The following is a 20,341-nucleotide window of genomic DNA, read 5'->3' as shown; positions in this document are numbered from 1 at the left end:
AGGGAAAAGAGTTATATAGTGTCTGTAAAACTTGGGAAGGTAAAGATGAGAGGGAGTGAAGAGCTTTTGAAGAAATGGTGATAATATAAACTCTCTATCACTGTAAGGAGTAACAAAACCAAGAGCAGGTGTAGAATAATGGGAGGGGGAATGAAATTTCAGGCAACTGCTATAGCAAATGTTCTGTGAATATAATTCCAGTTTTACTAAACAGAATAAAGGAAAATGATTTTCTGAAGGAATTGAGTGTTAGTGAAGATTTTAGTATTAAGGAGAGGTCTTAAAACCGTAGTGGCCAAGTTCAAATGGTTTGAGTAGATATTCCTGCAGGCTGAACTTGGCTTGTGTGTTGTAAAGCAGCAAGCCAGATGGTATGAATCTAAGAATTGTTAAAAACTACTGGTAGTAATTACACCTCAGGTAGTAATTTTTAACATCTCATTTTTGAAGGACTGAATAGACCACAGTTGTGATTTTTCTCAGTCTTTCAGCTGGATGATGTCTATTTTATTTTTCTTTCTAGGCTTACTAGTATTTTCTAGGTACATTAATATGACTGTGCTAAATGCTTTGCTTCCATGAAGCTTTAGGCACCTGGATTTTCCAGTCTTACAAAATTCTGAATTTCTGAGTGTATGTGTTTTGTCTTCTAAGGTTTTTTTATTCACTGAAATTTTCCATTCTTTTGATATAAAACCCCCATGATACCAGTTTGAATATAGACATAGATGGAAAGCTGACAACTGAGATGGAAAACTTGTAAACAAGGATGACAAAAAAAAGTGGAAATGCACTACATAGTCACATTTTGCAGCTCTTCATGTTGAGATAATCATGGTGTTTCTGTGATGGAAATTTTCCATACTCCATATATTTTATTTTCCTTTGACCTTGTATCATCTATGTCACCTGGTATGTTAAACTGCAGTCAGGCTCAGAGCCCCTTATAACTGATACAAGACTGTGGTGTAGGCAAATTTTGTGGAGTGAGCTTTGTAGAAAGCAAAATGAACTGAAGGGGAAAAGAACACAGGTGATGTTTTGGCTGCTGCAGGTGCCGGTGTTTCTATGTCAGTCAGCACAAGCAAAATATTTTTTAGCATTTTGTAGAATGTACCACCATTTATTATACTTAATGAAATTTTACCCATACTGTGATTATCAGTCTAAACTAGGTATAAAAATTACTATTGTAATCTCAGAAGACAGTGACCCATAAAAGGTGTATGATTGAAAATCAGATATATAATTGAAAATGTGATCATTGTTTCTTTAAATACACATTTATGTGTTAGTGCCATCTGGCACTACCTAGATCTGCCCTTGATTTAGCTGACATTGCCTGGCTGATCAGGTACAGACATCAGGATAGATGTGGGTCACGAAGACATTCTCCTCTGAGATAAGAGAGGCCTTATTATCATTTATTTTTCTCATAAGAATGAGGCTTTTGGAAACCCAGTCACAGAGGAAGGGATCACTGGGGAAGCAGAGCTGTACATGTACATGGTGGCTTCTGCTGTTTGAGGTGATTGAATTTCCACTTGCTTTTCCTCATACCTGTACGTTCCTGTCTGATAAGGATTTCAGAAACTGTCTTCTACACTTGAGCCACAATTAATTGTACCAATGATTTCTTCCATTTGCGTGCCTAATTACCTGACGAAGTCTGCAAATCAACCTGGTTGCAGTCAGAGCATAAATAATTGCACCTTCAATTTAGAGCACAAGAAGATGTGCATGGTCATAAGGGGAACAACTAAGTATTGCTTGTGGGCCCTTCCTGATAAAGTGGCTGTAGCTGAGGCATTGATTTAATTCTTCTCCTTAGCCCAACAACAATAGCTTTATTTGTAATCTGAATAATATGTTTTTCTTTCCTTTGTAACCTTCGCATTAAGCAGTAATTACTGGGTGGCTGACAGAACTAGAACGGGTCTCATTTTTTTAAAAAGAGTTTATGCCCTGTTCTTGCTTGGTTTGGTTAAATATTTTAAGTTGTAATCTTAAAATAAATTATTAACAAAAGCACCAAGGGTTTCTTTCATTCATTGCTCACTTGCAGGGTTACCTAAATATGCAACTAATAACCACAGGGAATGCATAGAAAACAGAAAATAAAACATTCTTATTGCAGTGTCTTGCAGTGAATTGGCTACTGACATAGATCTATTCAGATGAGGTGGCACATTTCCTGGTAGATAGCGAGTAGTATATAGGCAGCTTTTGGGTAAACTGCAATTTTTGATTGCCACTTTGGTAAAGGCACCCAGAAGAATTAATGTGTCTATTTTTAGTAGCTTCTTGTTTTAGAAGCTGGCATATGCAATTACTCTTGGTGTAGCTGTACATTGCAAAACTTTATCTTATTCTGTGGGATGTTTTCAAATGTCTAGTTTTTTATTCAGTTTTTCCATTCTTACTTAGAGAACAATTCAGCTTTCTGCTTGTAACTCATAACTGCACAGGATAACATTACTCAGGTAATAAAATTATCAAGTAAAAATGTCCTATTTCAATTTTGTTGCAAAATCCTGTTTGCAGTATGATGTATAAATAAAATAATGTATGTATACTCTCCTTCTAGGGGAAATAATGGAATAATTACTATCAAGATCTGTTTTGCTAGGTCAGAAGAATGACTGTTATAAAATGACCCCAGTTTACCACATTCCAACTATGGTACATAAGAAACCATTTTGATGTATTTTAATTAAGATTAATATTGCGAATGTAGATATGCAGTTTTTACTATACTGGATTAGAAACTTCAAAGGTTTTCGTATAGGATATATTGCTTCAATTTGTCTTGCTACATCATGTTGAAACATCATGAAATTAAAATATCGTGTCATTTTGCAGATTATTCTGTTGTAGACAGGTAGTCTTGATGAACTGATGAGATTATTACTTTTATTTCACTTTTAAATGTGTGATAATCCATGCTTTTTGCCCTCAAAGACTTATGTAGAAAACATTAAAGGAAATAGGACTCCAGGTTACTGATTGATTTGATTTTAAAAGCTGAGCTTTTTACTGACACTAGTTTTCATGAAAAAAAATCAGTGTCCGGTCCCTATTTACTTCCAAGAAAGTCTAGGTGAGAAGACTCTGCAAAGAAAAATGTCTTTGGGTCCTCTGTTGCTAAAAGGTGTGATGGGGTTATTTGTGAGGCTTGTGATGACCAATTACACTAGGGACAGAAGGGAAGAGTTATTAATTTTTGAACAAACTGGTCCATCAGACCAACTTGTGTCAGAGTCAGTTTTGTCAGAGCCACTTTTGGTTTGTTTTGCCCTTGGTTGGTTTTGAGGTTTTTTTACTATCTTCTGACTGGGGAAGTTAGAAAGGATGAAGTTTGGTCTCTGGGCTTTGGTTTTCCACTCAGTGTGCTGCACAACAGCTACTTCAGTACTTTATTTTTATTTTCAATACCCTCTACCCAGCAGAATCATGGGGATTTGGCTGCAGGTCTCTGCACTCCTTGACTTGAGGAGTTGCTTCCTTCAAGGGCCACTGTAGTCAGAAATCACGGGTGCAGCATGTAGCCAGCTGCTGACTTCATCACTTTGGGGTAGTTTTAATGTTATTCAAAATTTTGATCCTGTGGGAACAGCTAGAGCTGCCTAAAGTTGTAATCTCATAAGTTGTAATATAGCTGCTTTCAGAAAATTTCATAAATTGTTTACACCAAGGAGACAGGGATATAAAAGATTATTCAGTTACTCAACAGGGAATAAGGAACATACAGTACTATGAGCTGGAGAAAACAGGAAGAAAACCCACAGGCATAGAATAAAAAATGGAAAGAAGGAAATTTTCTTGTGAAAGTCAGGTATTGACTGCATCGACACGTTTGATACAATTCTTTTTTTATGAATTAGCTAAAAAATAAATTTTTTTAGGTTTCCACCCATTTGAAGACATTTGCTAATCATTATCACTTGTCTGTGATAATTTTACTTAGTTGGGGGATTTTACTTCAAGGTAATTTTACTTAGTTGGGGTATTTTTCTTCAAGGTAATAAGAATGGAAGAAATATGTTACTATCTTGTGACATTTCATTAAAGTTAGGATCAGCAAGACTGTGAAAATACCCTTTTGACCATAAATGACTGTACCAGTATTTATATAGACTTCTGTTACATCAGTAACCTGAGTAAAATCATGTTTTTGTCTGCTACTCTGTCATCTTTTTCTGTCCTTGGCATTACTTGCTGTAGTAAAATACTTTAAGAATTTTCTTTCATTATGGCAAATGAATTGTTGATTTCCTCTAGATGCTAACAATGTGTGGGCTTACTGGAAATGAGCCGCTTGCTGTATTTCCATGTAATCCTGCAGGCAGTGTTCAAGATGCAGAGATACCTTTTCATAATCAGACAAAAATCTCATTAGCTTCAAGATGAGACTTTTGTGAGGAAAAGAAGTAGCAGCATGGTGGGAATACTGGAGCTTTGGTCTGATGAGAACACAGGGAATATACCTGAAGTCACAGCAGAGCCTTCAGTGAGCCTGAAACCCTCAAAAGGGTGTGTGACTCCTCTTGACAACTAACTGTGTGGAGATGAGATTTGCGGGGGAGGTTGGAAGAGTGTTGTAAATAGTTTTGCTTAATAACACAGCGGTTCATTAGCTGTTATTCTGTTACATGCAGAAATCCCTATTGGTAGGGATTCTGTAGTTTTCATGTATCTACATCTTGTCATAACTTTGTTGTTCTCCTTAACTCTCCAAGTGTTTATGCTGGGTTGGAAAAAAGAATACAGTATTTTTATTTCTGAAACTGTTAAAAACAAACTATAAAAGATTGTGAATACAGGATGAAAAGGGATAATAACTTTGAAATCCTGAGGCTCAATAACATTGCCTCTAATGCTGCAGTAACTCTGCATTATAGCTCTTCATAGAAGTGTGTTGCATTCAACTCAGCTCCCAAAAGCCAAAGGAATTCCCTTGCCTTCTGTAGCTTTTTTCTACATTGTGACTGTTCTTTTTAGTTCAAATACAAACCAATTCTATCATCCATTGTTATTTTATCCAAGTCTCTCTCTGCCCCAGCTATTCAGCAGTCCTTATAGCAGTATTTTCCATGACCTGCATTTTCCGTATTTCCTTTGCTTCCTCCTTCTTGTTTTTCTGTACTGAAAATGTGAATACTGCTGTGTTAGTTAAAAAAAGCAGAGGGCCACAGATTTTCGCTTGTGAATGTACCACACTGTTTTGATCAGTTGTGCTGACCCATCTCTCTGCTTTTGTATGTATTGCATGCATGAGTAATGACTAAAATTTTAAACTCATCTGCTGTGATTAGACCTTGGACAAGGGTTTTGGCAGAATGCTTTAAAAGTTATGCTTTTACTTGTTTGTCTAATGTAATAGCCAGCTCATTGTGTTTAAGCAAATGTTACAAGGTACACTGAAAAATGAATGGGAAGATGTGGAATGTATTCTTAATGCTGGCTGTAATACATTAAACAGATTCCATAAATGTTTCTGATATTTTTTTGTGAGCAGTTGGAACTAAGGTTGTTGACAAAGCTGTTCCAAAATACCCCAAATTACCAAAACCCAGTTAATGAATAGGCACTTGCAGGTCCAGGGAAAATCTCTCTCTCTTTAGTACAAAAATGACCAAGCTGAAAGAAAGCACAAAATGTTCTGCAAGGTTAATAACCAGTGTGAGTGATCGACACTTCTCAGAATGACTTATATGTGTACATTTATTCTTTAAGTTTATTTTTACTTAGAAGAGGTGAGTTTTGGTTTGTTTTAGTTGTTTTGGTCTAGGTTTGTTTTCAGGTTGGCTCTGCAAAAGGAGGGCTTTGTCTTACCAGCACAGCCCAAAAAATAAAAATATGAAGACAGATTGTTCCCATATCCAAATCCTGCACCTGTTCTGGGCAGGGTAATTACTAACAAGCTGCTCTCTTTCTAAAATGCTGATTATCCACAGAGCTGATAGAGTCCTGCATTCCTCTTAAAGTGGCATTTTACAATGACTCTGAAAAGAAATGCCAATGTTTTCATGAATAAAGATATTGACCGGGGAAGGTAATTGTGTGGCCATAATCATTCAGATAAGAACTAGAGCAACAGGATCTTATAACACAGCAAACTGTAAAGGGAACATGAGGGATGAAAATGATAGGTACTTATGCAAATGTATTATAACTATTTTGTGCCACTTTGTGGATCTGTCTTTTACTCTCTCTTGCCATCTAGGCCATGTCATTAGTCAAAAACAGCTGGAAAAAAATGGACACAATCATTTGATCACAAAATCAGAATGCTTGCTGGGATAATTTCCCTTCAAGTAGCACACTGCACACCCAGGCCAGATATTATTTAATATCACCAGCTCTATAAAGAGTTTTGTAAAGACTGCAGTATTTCTGTTATAAGTCTCTTGAGTCTGTCTTTTAAAACACCTGAAAAGCAACATGAAACTATTTGTCTTTTTTCATTTATCACCTTCTCTTCGTGTTTGGGAAATGCAAATGGTAAGAGTTTAATGAAGTAGATGCTGGAAGAGTCATTAAGTGATACTGTTGTGATATATCTAAGCTACAGAGAGACTCATTCTCATTGCTACTGCAAAGCAAATTACATTTGCTTTTCCTCTCTGATGCATTTTGCTCCTGAAATTCTTGCCAAAATAAGGGAAGGCTATGATTCTTAGTGCTTTCCTCTGTAGGCTCTGTCCTGGTGACAGTACAGCAAGAGTATATTAAAAAACCAAAAGACAGAAGAAAGCAGATTATTCATTCAAGGCTGCAGAAGATGCTATGCTGGCAGAAACTGCTACAGGCCATAGGTCTTCTAGCTGAGATACTTTGTCTGCCTTCCATGCCTCAACACAAAACCAGGCAACCACCAGACACTGCTGCAGCTCAGTGCTGGTGGATTTTCCGTTCCAAATACCCACAGTTTAAGAGCAAACAGCAATGTTCATCTGCACACCTGTACCACCAAACACTTCAGCCTGGTAAAGTTCACTCCAGACTGCAGAAACAAGGGCAGAATCTCTGCTTTCACTTTGAGCTGTACCCAGCTCTACACACAAACTGGTTGAATTCTTGTTCTTAATTTTTAAAAAAAATGCATATTTTCTATATTTGACTCATCTCACCATTTATCACCTGAGTCAATTGCAGCATGGGCAGGTAGTTCTAGGAGAAAAAGCAGTTTACTTAAAGCCAGCTCCCAGGGTTAGCTTGTCTCTGAAAGTCTCCCAGTAGAGATGCTGGATTTTAACTAACCCGCATCTTCTAGAAAAGCCTAGCAGAGGCACTCTGTAGTCCCCAGGCCAATGCCCTTCCATGTGCCTACTTCTACCAGGCAGTCTCTACTGCTTCTGTCATTATTTCCATTGTAGAAATTGTATGGTGCTTTACACAAATAGCTTTCCAAGAAATCAGGAAAATGCTATTAAGATAATTCAAAAACATGACTTATTAATGCAGCAGGTTGCACCAATATTTTCCGACCTTTTGTTGTTTTACAACAACCTTAGTTGTACATGTTTGCTAGAAAAAATATGTCTTAGACTTTTTATCCTCATTGATTAACAATAAAACTGCACAAGTCAATAAGTTTTAGGAAGGAAGCTGTGATTTTTTTTTTTTTGTTACGCTGTTTACAAGAACAACCTAACAAAAGTTTATTCAGGTAAAAATATGGAAATATTTGAGGGTTTTTGTGTTTCTTTAAGATAGTACATCTCTTAATTTTAAGAGTTTCTTTTTCCCAAGTTGATATTCCCAATATAAGTTAAAATATGCACTTCCTTTTCTATGTCAAGGGATAAAAAATATTTCCGAATGAAATACATTTAATGGAACTTAGTTTCACATTGTCATTCTTATTGTAATAGGAACTTGGGTGGTATCTTCTTGTTACAGTCACACAGCTATTATGGAGGTATTTTTGTAGGTTTCTTTTTTTTTTTTTAAGGCGAAACATCTACCTTTCATGACTTGCATTTCATTCAAAAGTAGAGAACAACAACTCAGAACAGCCTTCTACCACAGGGTTAGAATGATATAGTGGGATTGAGGGCACTCTTAGCAAGTTTGCTGATGACACCAAGCTGTGTAAGAAGGACCTGCACCTGTTGGAGGGAGTCCAGAGGAGGCCATGAATATGGTCAGAGGGCTGCAGCATCTTTCCTGTGGCAAGAGACTGAGAGACTTGGGACTGTTCAGCCCAGAGAAACAAAGGCTCTGGGAAGACCTTAGAGCACCTTCCAGTACCTAAAGGGGCTACAAGAGAGCTGGAGAGGGCCTATTTGCAAGGGCATGGAGTGACAGAACAAGCGAGAATGGCTTTAAACTGAAGGGGGACATGTTTACATTAGACATAAGGAAGAAATTCTTCACTGTGTTAGTGGAGGCACTGGAACAGGTTGCCAAGAAAAGCTGTGGATTTCCTGGCACTGTTCAAGACCAGGTTGGATGGGGCTTTAAGCTACCTTGTCTGGTGGAAGCTGCTCATGGCAGAGGGGTTGCAATGAGATGATCTTTAAGGTCCCTTCCAACTCAAACCATTTTATGATTCTGTGCCCTAGATTGTGATATTCAAAGCTGTATCTTGCTAGTGCTTAAAAGATTTTAATGCTTGTAGTGAATCAGTTCCTCATCAGTCTGTAAATTCTATTTGGAGAGGGAAGATATATTTGGACATCAGCCTAGAAAAGGAGAGAGAAAAATGCTTCAGCATATTTGACTTATATTTGCTTTGTGTGTTTGCTGGGTGTATTTTTTTCAGCATTTCCTACTGAAATACCTTGTTTTGCAGTGGTGAGTGGGATTTAACATAGAGGGATGCTGAAGGGTTGAGATGACTCATGCTTTCCTTTGACAGCCTCAACCTTTCATCCCTCACATCCAGTCTGAAGGTTTTCATTTTAGTTTTTCGTTTGGTTACTACTGCAGAGTTTGCAACCTCTGTAAGATTATATCATACATGTAGTATATAGTTTTTAAGACCAATCTTTTCTTTTAGGGATCTTTTCAACAGATATTAAGTGGAGACAATCACAAAGCAGAAACTTCAGGCTCTGAACCTACAATGTCCATTCAGCTATATGTGCTGAGTTCCCTCATGTTGGTGAATAATAGCTCTTGGTAAATGTGTTCTTTAGCGTTTGGCAGGAGTAGGCATTAGGTTCTCTAACATTGGTGTACAGTTCTTTGTGCATGCAGTATTTAATTTTTCTCTTTGTGGCTGTGTTTTACTAAGGTATTAGTCAGAAATTACATTCAGAAATATATATTACTAAAGGATTTTTTTTGGCAACAAGGCAATTAAATGGCTTGTGAAAAAGCTACTCTAAATAATGAGAAAACTTGCAATTGCATTATGCTTTGAGCAGCCATTTTCTGATTCATTAGAGTTAGATTGTAAAATCTATAATAATATAACAGTGTTATATATAAACCATCATATTCAAGAGTTGATGTTTTTCAAACCACATTAATAGAAGAGCCTGTTTAGCAGGTTAGATCCTTAAATCTCCATCTGTGTGTTCAGTTGTTATGTGGTAGTTTGCAGTTACAGGGAAACTGTGATGTCAAAACCTTCTCATTGTGTGGCTCTCTATGATGTTTCTTTTTGAATGTCTCTATTTTCTAATCACTCTCAAAAAGGACAGCTTCTGTCTTGCCACTGTCCAAACATCTATTTATCTGCCTTTTGCTTATGATCGTTTTTAAAGGCAGTGTGAGTCTGAAACTATTTTATTGTTGAACAACAGCAGCTTACTCTGTTTTAAAACTTTGTAGGTCACAGTCCAAGAATTGAATTCATTAACATCAAAAAAATTGATTGCAGATGTCCTTCATACTAATTGTACTATGAATTCACCTTATTATAATAATTTTTCTAATATTTCATCAAATATAGATGTTTGTGTACAATAACTTTATAAATGTCTTACAAGAATGTTTTCACTCAATATCAAAACAACATCATGACCTTTGATAAATTGTAATATAACTTGATACAACTCATACATTTTATCCAAATATTGAAACAAAGTACTTTATTCTTAATGGAAGTTGAGTTCTTTGTATGCCAGTATCCAAGATTTCAACTATCTGGAAGCTCTCTTCTTTCTCACTGTGGGTACCTGTAAACTTTGTGTGCTCAATACTTGATTCAACTGTTTGCTATTCTCGTTGCAAAAATTTGCACAAGTATTTAGAATGAAGCCTTATTTTTAGAAACTAAACAATATTCATGTCTGCAGAGAAGAATGTCTTGAATAATGAGGACTTGGTACAGTTTTTAGAGGCTTTGGTACATTCATCAAGTTTTCCAGCTTCTGTCATTTTAAGCCAATCCTTTGGAATAGAGTTTCATGATGCTCAGAGGGAAATTACTGTTTTCTCACCACCACTTGGTTTTATGAACTGCTAGTTCTTTTATCTGTCAAATGTCATAGAAATAAGGCTAATACTCTTATGTTTAGAGTAAGTTTGTGTTTTCTAGAGTGTGCTATTAACATTAAAATAATTCTTACTTAAGGTAAAATAATAGCTTGGGTATGAATTTAAGTACAGGACACAGAAGTTCTGTATTTTTATGAAAATGCTGCGGATCATTGCAATGTCAGTGTGGTCAGGGCTGTCCAGAAGAGATTGAACCATGCAATCCTCATATCCTTGGGATCGCCAAAGAGGCTCATGAAGCCATCATACAGGCCTTGAAAACCTGGTGTTTAAGGCTAGTCAGGAAGCTGCTGTGGTAATTTATATTTCACAGGGTGGGAGGGAATCTGAAAGAACTGAAGAAAATGAGGGGAGCAGGCAGGCTGGCATGGGGCTGAGAAGCAGGGGCAATGGGATGGAGAATGGAGATGAATGCCAGGAGTTCCTTCTTACACCATTTTTTCCCCCTGTGAGCCAAGGACAGGAGTCCTGATCTTCAGTTAAAAACCCTCTGGTATCAAAGATTTGTTGTTGGTTGTGGTAATCAGGCTCTTCTGCACAGTGATTCCCGGGAAAGCTGCACAGAGTTCAATGTGGGAGGGACTGGCCTTCATCTGCTTATGTTTCCTGGAAAAGAGGACCAGGGAGAGAAAGTGTCTTTTACAGGCAGAAATGAATGTCTGAGTGGCTAAAAAAGTATTAAAAAGTTAAAGACACTGTTGGAGCTGCTGTTGTGGGCGATGTGTGGTGTTGAGGTTATGTGTGTCAGCTAAGAAGACACAAGAGCATTGCCTCTTTTTGTTAAGACTTCTCCATTTCACAATGATTATAACTCAGAAAAGCAAAATGAAATAATGCATATGTGAAAAAGTTTGAACGTGCTTTTGGAAGCTTATAAAACAGAACAAGGATGTGCTTTCCTGCAACTTAGTCCTTCCCATAGAATAAGCTGGCTGAGGTGGCTGTCCTCATCCCTCTGCCCTTTTGCCCAGTGGAAAAGATGAAAGAACATTCTCGGTGTGTATCACAGGATTAACAAAACCAGTATTGAGGATCAAATAGGAGAGACTCCACATAATCTCTCATCTTTCGTGGTAGTCATTCCCTGTGCATTCAGTGGAGAGGCAGCCTCACAGAGCTCTGCTGGTGCACGTCCTGGCAGTGGGAGGGGTAGAGAAGCTTTTATATGCTGTTGTGAACTAAAGGGCAAGTGTGAACTAAAGCCATGTTTTTACCCCACCTGGTATTTAGTTGGAGCTTAGTGGGAGCTTGTGTTGATTGTGGAGTTCTTGTATAAATACCTCACCTTTGTAAGTAGGATGAAGTAGGATCTTCTCACAAGTTCCTCCCAGGTTTTTTCTTTTCACAATCTTGCGTTAGCATTTTGTTTTGTGATACTAAGGATACGAGTAATTGTGGCAGAGAAACTTTTATGCTTTCGAGATATAGATAGAAAAAATATTGTTTTCTGTGAGGGAAAATTAGGGTTGTAAGAAACAATTGTACTATTTTTGTCATTCTGTTGTTCGATGTTTACATGCTATTTGGTCTTAAGCTGTACCATGAACACAGACAATGTATTGCTATTACTGACAAACGTAAATGGAGCTTGGCAGGAGGTAAACGTGTAACCACACAGGATGTAGGTTTAAGTGCACTAGTAGTTAAAGAAGCATCCATTTAACATTTGTTATAAGCTACTGTTGTTTTTTTATAACTAATAGGGGAGCAGTTAACAGTTGATTTACTGTATAGGGAAAAAGAGCTTGTAGCTTCAGATGGAATACTTGCAGCCTCAGGCAGTTTTGTTAGTGTTTTCTATTACAAATAAGTTTAATAGTGTACATTAAAAAGGATGTGTATTTAAACCTTTATGGTCCATACTGTGTTAGGTAGAATTACAGTAAATTGCTACATTTCATTTCTGTAATTATCTTATAAACTGCTAGTGATACTGTCCTGAAGTTTATGTTCAGCACATTTTAACACAGGTTGTAGTTTGGACAGCTTGCATCAGATGATTTGATTTTCTCTTAGGGGTATAAAATTACATATTTATATATTAAAAAAAAAGAGAGGGATCTATTAAAAAGCGTAAGAGTTACACACCTTTGGATGACTGTGTACTGTGGACCAGGGAGGGATCATGAGCACCTCCTGTGCTGTGATTATGAGTATGCACTGAGCAATTTTCCTATCACTAATAGTTCTAGAAATGTATGATTGTGAAACATGGTCTTTTCCTTTTATTTTATTTTTTTCCATTCCTGTAGGAACTTGGAAGTAACAGCCCTCCGCAGAGGAACTGGAAGGGAATTGCTATTGCGCTCCTGGTGATTCTAGTTGTTTGTTCACTCATCACTATGTCAGTCATTCTTTTAACCCCAGGTAACCTACTTCTTTATTTTATCTTATTAAAGGTGTATGATTCATAATGCAGTCATGAAAAGTGACATATAATTGTTAAAGTATCTCTTGCCCTTGAGCATTTTTAACTTGTGGCTACTACAAATTTTGTGCCTGTAGGGACTCAACAGTTACTGGAGGCCTTGTGGAGCAGAAGCACTTGGGTTTGGCAATAGGTCCTTAGGGTTGTGTCAGCCTTGGGATGGCTACAAGCAATCCTCATTAGCTCCAAAAGATGTGAGCTGACTTTAAGATTTTGTCACTTGGGCTGTAGTTTCAGATTCACAGATGAGCTAAGAGAAAGCTGCATGTCATTAGAAACAAATTCCCAGAATGAAACTTCTCACTGATCAGAACATGCATCTTTCATATGTACATGCACAGGCTCCTTCCCTTTTCTTTCTCTCAAAAACAAATAGGGGAAATTAATGGTTCAGTCACAGAAAAAAAAGGGAGAGCACAAGTATTAGACTAAAAGAGCAGTTAGACCTGTAAAATAATTATGCCTTTTTTTTTTTGTTCTAATATGATTTGAGTTATTTTTCCAAAGACTTTCTTTTTACCACTGAATCAACAACTATTTAACTATATCATAGAACCTGAGAAGGAAACGCTGCACAAGTTTTAAAGAAAAAATATCTTTGAATTCTTTTGTCAGTTTTAAAGTTACAGCATAAAGTACCTGATTTGCTTGGCATGCCTAGAAGGTAAATATCGTTCTGCATATGTTCTGCTATTGAAGTGCCCCAATTGTGTAAACCAAAGGGTTATTAAAGTACTTTTTAGTTAAATAATGGTTCCAGACTATTTGGTCACTGGATGAAATCATCAAGGGATGCTGGCTGTGTCTGTCCATGAACAAGTACAGCAGTAGACCACTACTGTTTGAAAGGAAGGTGATGAGACTGAATGCAAAAGGATCAAAAAACTTTGCTTGTTAGAGGGAATGACACAGCTAGAGACAGTATGTAGGAATACTATGGACTATTCTACTACTTCTGTTTTGTGTAAATATCTGCTACATATGCCTGGTGCTGTCCAAAGTGACTGCCTATTTCCATGTTGAACACTTGAGAAAAATAAAAGCGAAGTTGTTCTGCTGTAGTCTCAGTGTATAGGAGTTTCTTCAGGGAATAACAGAAAAGAGATTTTGAGAGCAAATGGTAGTGTCTCCTGGTACACTTTAAGACAGAAGACTATTTTCTGCTTCAAGGAGAGGTAGCTTTTTTGGAAGACTTGCAAAAAATCAAATGTTATGCTGGAATCTACAATAATAAAGATCAGTTGTGGCTCTTATACCTATAGAGAATTATTAATGATGTAAAAAAACATAAACTGAAGTCTTTGAAGGCACTTGTGGAAAAAGAATAAACAACCTAGGGAAATGTTAACCTTTTTTTTAAAATATGTTAAAAATGCTCAGCGAATTACAACACCTCCAAGGCTGTTTCAAAATCCAGAGAGCTTGCTTGTAAACTTGCATAAGCTGGGACCTACATTTCATTTCAAGCCATGCGAGTGAAAACTAGTTCTGTCAGCTCAGATGCTCTAAGATATCTCATAGAGACTGTAAAGCTTGATATAAATAAAAACCTTTTCCCCAGAATGATCTAGGTCCATAAAACTGGGCTTTATTGCAGGTTGGAAATGCTTACCAAAGAAAGATTTGGAGGCACACTGTAGGACAGTTTTGACCCTAATCAGTGCTGTTCCCCCTTCACTTTCATTAATTAATTAATTAATTAATATATTTTTGGAAGAAAATATTTTGGTACTCTACTGGTCTGCTGGCAGGTACTAAGCACTATAGCTGAAGCTATTTTGTCATGAATATATGTAAGATCACTTTGGGATGTTTGCATTTGAGGAGAGGAGAAAGTTGGAGCCCATCACACATCTGGCTATTGGGGGGTGCTCAGTTCTAAGGTGCCACTAATCTGTTACATAAATACTTGGGTTAGCAAATTCTTCTCATAAAATATAATAGGTCTGAATTTAGATCTTCAGTGAAATAGGGGGAATTATGTCCTGTGTTACCTTGGGATACTTCAGAGTGCATTGCTTTTTATTTCTAATACCATTTTGAGCATCAGAGAGTTCTTTCCCTATTTAGTTCTGCCTGTATGGATGGGTGCTTTTTAGATTTCATGTAAATTCCCCTAAACACTGTACATCGTACTGCTTCTTTTTATGGAGATGATAATCATTTCAGATCGTTGTTGCTCAGAAGCCTGATTGTTTCATTTGTATTTTTTTTGAGGCAAAAGTGTGTTTACTGATATGCCAAATACAACAGCAATGTCTCTTTTGCCTTTTGCTTTATTTATACATTGCTTTGTCCACAATATAAGAAGCTCTTATGTCTGTGTACACTCACAGCTGTCATTGCAGTTCTCTCAAACTTTGAGCAACAGCTTTCCTGCCTTTTTTTAGTAGAGAGATCAATGCTTCCATATGGGATAGCAAGTTTTTAAAAGAAAGTGTAAGTTTTTTAAGCAAAAGGCTTCAAAGAGGCTCTAGCTTCCAGTAAATATGGAATTGGTACGAAAACTAAAAGAAAATTCTTGCTTTTTTGTTGTTGTTGATTTTTTTTTTTTTAGTATTTTTTTATTACATGAAATATAACTTGAATATACAACAGGAAGCAGGAACTATGTTGAAATAAGAGATGTATTTTGACCTATTTATAGCTTCTGTTCAAGTCTGAAGCATCTGTGTTGTAATTATGGTTGTGGTTTTAGTAAATTGTACCGACAGTATTAGTAATATTTTGGTACCTTTTATCTTGCTTTTAATCTATAATAATACTCGGAATCTTTATAAATATCTTAGTGTTCTCAACAAAGATATGGAAAAATGGAAGGCCAAACCATTCAGTGATGTAAGACATCAGTGGCAGAATCTGAATGAACTCCCAGTCCAATAACCACTTGTTGGGGCTCAACAAGTGAATCTCTGTGGAATAAGGGGTGCATTAAATAAACCCCATTGCACCCATCAAGTAGAAATTGCTACACTGCTCTGTACTTGGGAGTAGAAGGCAAATATCCCTGCTAGTTTTCTTCAAAATTAAATAAGTACTAGGCTAAAGGAAGTGCATGAAGATACAAAAGAATGAGGTTACTGTTGTTAAAGCAAGGAACTGGAGTGTGGAAAAACTTGGGAGTTTCAGAGTAGGAACCTGTTTGTCCTCTGGGGCAACTTAATTATGAATCTAGTTATTTTTATGTAATATTTGGAGTTGATTGCTTGAGAAGTATTTAAGACAAAACAAAAGAAAATGCCTTGGGAATAATCTTATAGATATATCTTTATATTGGGAATTAGTGGCCAGTGCATAAACAGAAATAGCTGTTTATGAGATGCCATCATTTAGTTTATATGTCAGTATAAATATAACACAAGTATCCTTTTTCTGCTTGTATTCTATTTCATGTTTTCAGAGTTTCGTCACATACCTGCACATACTGAAATATTGATAGGTAAATTTTTAGAGATCAGTTCCTTTAAATCACTCCTGCCTTTAAATCAACATTTATTTTTTTTTTTTGCTTTACATCATGACAGTGTGTTCCCTATTGCAGGAATTATGTGAAGACCTATCTGATTGATCACTGTTGATCTGTATTTCAAAAGTGAGAAATGCTCAACTGGAAGGATTAGCACTTAAAATCTTTTATATGAAAAATCACCTGAGAATGATCTAAGGGTTGTGCAGACATTACTACCCTTGTATGGGTGTTTTGCCACAACACTTAAGGCTGTGTTTTCATTTAGGGACTGACAGTAGTTCTACCTTCATGTTAACTTACAATTTCTGAAGATGTGGCAGACTCAAATGCTTTACTCAGGACTCCTTTACTGAGATATTGATATTGGCATTTAAACCATGCCTGCTGATAGATGTACTTACTGTTGAGCAAACTGGCATGTACCTCTAATCACAGACTCAGAGAACACTCAGTGTTTGCTTTGCTGTCACATGATGAAAAAAAAAGGACAGCTTTAAAGAAAAATTCCTTTAGAGAACATTTAGGCCAGCCAAATTGGCAGGAAATGCTCTTTTTGAAAGATTTTGAGAAGAGAATCCATCTGGGTTATATACGAGAGAAAAACTGTTTAGAACAGGGTTAGGATCGACCCCTCGATACCATCTCTCATAATGCTCTTAAATTAATAGAAAACAAACTAAACATTTTTTTTTTTTTTTGGGGTATGGAGAATCATTGCCAGAAGATTCAGGTTTCTGGTCAATGCTGTATAGACTTCCTGTAACTACTGTACACTGGCAAGTCAGCTTTTCATATCTGACTACTTTAAGGCAAGTTTTTTTTCCTTTGTCATGCAAACACAATATGAACTATCCTAATTCCCAGTTATCAATATACCTGTTAGCTTGCATACAGTTTAGTATTGGTGTTTTTCCATGGCATTTAACATGAAGCCTTTATCCTAATTTCTAGCATGAAAACATTTTTTCCACAGAAAAGTCAATAGGGAGCTTCAGTTAATGGTATACTGCACAACATAATTATTAGTTTTATTTGCTAAGTTAGAAGGTAAATTTTATGAGATGTGTAGACTACTTTTAGCCTGCAGAAATAATATCCTATAAACTCATGAGGAGTAACAAGGCTATTAATTTCTACTTTTGCAGTCTTCTAGTTTGGTAAGCACAAATAGGTTTGTCATTTGGAATTAATACACATCAGTCATTGAACTATATTTAGTTGGATGTACAGTTAAAAAGTAGCCTTTTAGTTTTTAACATTTGGGGTTTTTTTATCTTCTATAATCTGTATAATTATATACATAAATATATATATAATTTCAGAATGAAATAGAAATCTGTGACAAATTGTGTGAGAACATTGGAAATATAACTCCTTCAAGGAATAATTCAATAAAATTTACAACAGAAATGAAAAAGAGATACTAGGCTATTTTGTAATGTAATAAATACAAAGTGGTAAAAGGCAGTCTTTTTAAAAAAACCCCACAAGTACATCCTGGAATCAAAGAATAGTTTGGATTGAAAGGGACCTTAAAGATCATCTTGTTTGAACCCCCTGCCATGGGCAGGGCCACTTTCGACTAGACCAGGTTGCTCAAACCCCCATCAAACCTGGCCTTGAACACTTCCAGGGATGGGGCATCCACAGCTTCTCTGGACAGACTGTCCCAGTGCCTTAACACCCTCACATTGAAGAATTTCATCTTAATATCTAATCTAAGCCTGCCCTCTTTCAGTTTAAAGCCATTCCCCCTTGTCCTGTCACTCCAGGCTCTTGTTCAAAGTTCCTCTCCAGCTCTCTTGGAACCCCTTTAGGTACTGGAAGGTGCTCTGAGGTGTCCCCAGAGCCTTCTCTTCTCCAGATTGAACAACTCCAACTCTCAGCCTGTTTTCATAGGAGGGGTGCTCCAGCCCTCTGAGCATCTTTGTGGCCTCCTCTGGGCCTGCTCCAACAGGTCTGTATCCATATCACTTGGAGAAGGAAGTTACCATCAACCAGGAACCTCCTGGATTGGTTATGCCCTGCTGTGCTGCCCCCCCAACAGATGCTGGTGTGGTTGAAGTCCCCCATGAAGACCAGGGCTTGTGCATGTGAGGACACCCCTGTTTGTCTTTTGAGGGTCTTATCCACTTTGTCTTCCTTGCCAGGTGGCCTGTAGCAGACTCCCTTTATAATGTCACATATCCTTGCCCTCTCTTTAATTCTGACCCATAAGCTCTGGGTTGGCTACTCATCCATGCCCAGGAGGAGCTCTGTGCATTCCAGCTGGTCACTGACATAGAGGGTGATCCCCCTTCTCTTCTCCCCTGCCTGTGAGTATAAACATTGTGAAGTACATACTAAATGTATGTGCTCGAGAAAATTTAACCCAGTATAGTGTTTTGAGGGTTCATGTGATGTATAATTCATCATGCTGTAGATAAACTGAGCCTCTGAGATATTGATAGAGTGGAAAGTTAGTGTCAAGGATTTCAAACAGGGGTCTATTTTAAAGACTTAGCATTAGGAGAAGAGTTACTTTTCAAACATCCAAGTAAAGTTTCACAAAGATGCCAGTTTAGAAATGCTAATAGTAATTTAAAAACTTACTTTAAAATCCAATTTATATCATGTTTTCTTTGCAGGCATGTGAATCAGAGTGCAGAGAGCAGAACTGGTGTTCCTTTCTTCTCTGATAGACTTTCTGTACACAGCTGATATATTGTTTTAGTGATTTTTATTAAAGCAGTTAAAAAAAGTTCTGTCTTGGGTAAGACAATTTTTTGGCAACCTAACAGCTTGTGTCAGCTTGATTGCTAGTTGACAAACTGGCAGGATACAAGGGGTCACAATAGGTAGGAACAGACTCAGGAAAGGTTAGAAGGGAAGTTCATTTAGAATCATAAACAGCATCAGGATCAGAGTGTGTTGCATCAAAATAGGTGATAGAAAACAGCTTGTTGCGGGTAGGCAGTCAGCAAGGTTATGGAGAAAGGGGAAAATGGGCATATGAAGAGCCCAATATTTGATGCTGTTAAGTTAGAAGTAGTATTTTGAGGACATGGAATGTATTTGTAGAGCTGAGCAAAACATATATAACAACATGTGCTTACTTTGAAGATAAAAACTCAGTGTGTGGCAGGAGCAAGAGCTAACAAGTCCCATGATGTGTAAACAGAGGGATTAGGTATAAATCAAGAGAGATAATGTTACTCTGCTGTAAAGCTCTAGTAAGACTGCGGGCGGAATATTGTGTCCCATGCTGGACTTGTAGAATATAATAAAAAAAACGTAACAGGGTATTTTGATCCTTGGAAGGTAGGAAGAGGGCAAAAAGCTTATTTAAGGATTACAATATTTGTCTTATGAGGGAGGATTTGAACAACTCTGCATGCTTAGCCTTATAAGACACCAAGTACAAGAAGAGTTGATTATGGTGTTTACAGAGTCCCTGCTGCGATCTGGGACCATGAAAATGCAACAGTGCTGTGGCATGAGCAGCTGTGGTGGCTTGTGTCTATTGTAAATTTATGATGTGCATTAAAAAGCAGTTTCTCTTCAATACAGCAAGGATGCACCTTATTAATACCAGCTAAAGTGGCTTCAGCAGGCAGTACTGATGTTTAAAGGCAAAAATATCTTATTGCTGTTGATTCCAGTAAGCTTTCAGCTGAGCTTCTAATTGAGAAATTTGGCTGAATAAAGACCAATAATGAAACTATGATTGACTTTGTTCTCTGTGAAGGATCATGTTTTCATCCAAAATGTTTTTCAGGATATGACCTTTACAAAGGACATTTCTTTGTTAAAGAAGTGCTGGTAACATATTGGGTTGACAGAAAGATAACAAGATTGCTGCTTGACTGCTGTGATTCTAGATACTCTTTTTCTATGGGTCTCCCATCAGAGAACTGCTTAATATCAGGAAGGACAAAATCTGACTAACAAAAAGTTCCTCACATAGAGAAGGTGAATGGAAGGAAGGATGCAAGGGAAAAGCTCACAGA

At 37.1% G+C, this 20,341-nt stretch overlaps 1 protein-coding gene across 3 annotated transcripts in view; it reads left to right on the top strand.

Annotated features, from left to right (window-relative positions):
• DPP10 (dipeptidyl peptidase like 10) overlaps window positions 1-20,341 on the top strand; it is a 479,453-nt gene that overhangs the window by 253,361 nt on the left and 205,751 nt on the right. For all 3 annotated transcript variants that reach the window (XM_051810269.1, XM_051810268.1, XM_051810270.1), the window contains exon 2: window positions 12,708-12,822. In XM_051810269.1, the coding sequence (XP_051666229.1) occupies window positions 12,708-12,822 (115 nt within the window). The remainder of the gene's footprint in view (window positions 1-12,707; window positions 12,823-20,341) is intronic.

The sequence above is a fragment of the Manacus candei genome, unplaced genomic scaffold, assembly GCF_025592945.1.
Source record: "Manacus candei isolate 608988 ecotype Guabito, Panama unplaced genomic scaffold, ASM2559294v1 h1tg000077l, whole genome shotgun sequence".
Lineage (NCBI taxonomy): Eukaryota > Metazoa > Chordata > Aves > Passeriformes > Pipridae > Manacus > Manacus candei.
Note: the sequence above shows the minus strand (reverse complement) of the source record. Positions and strands in the feature narration are given on the sequence as shown.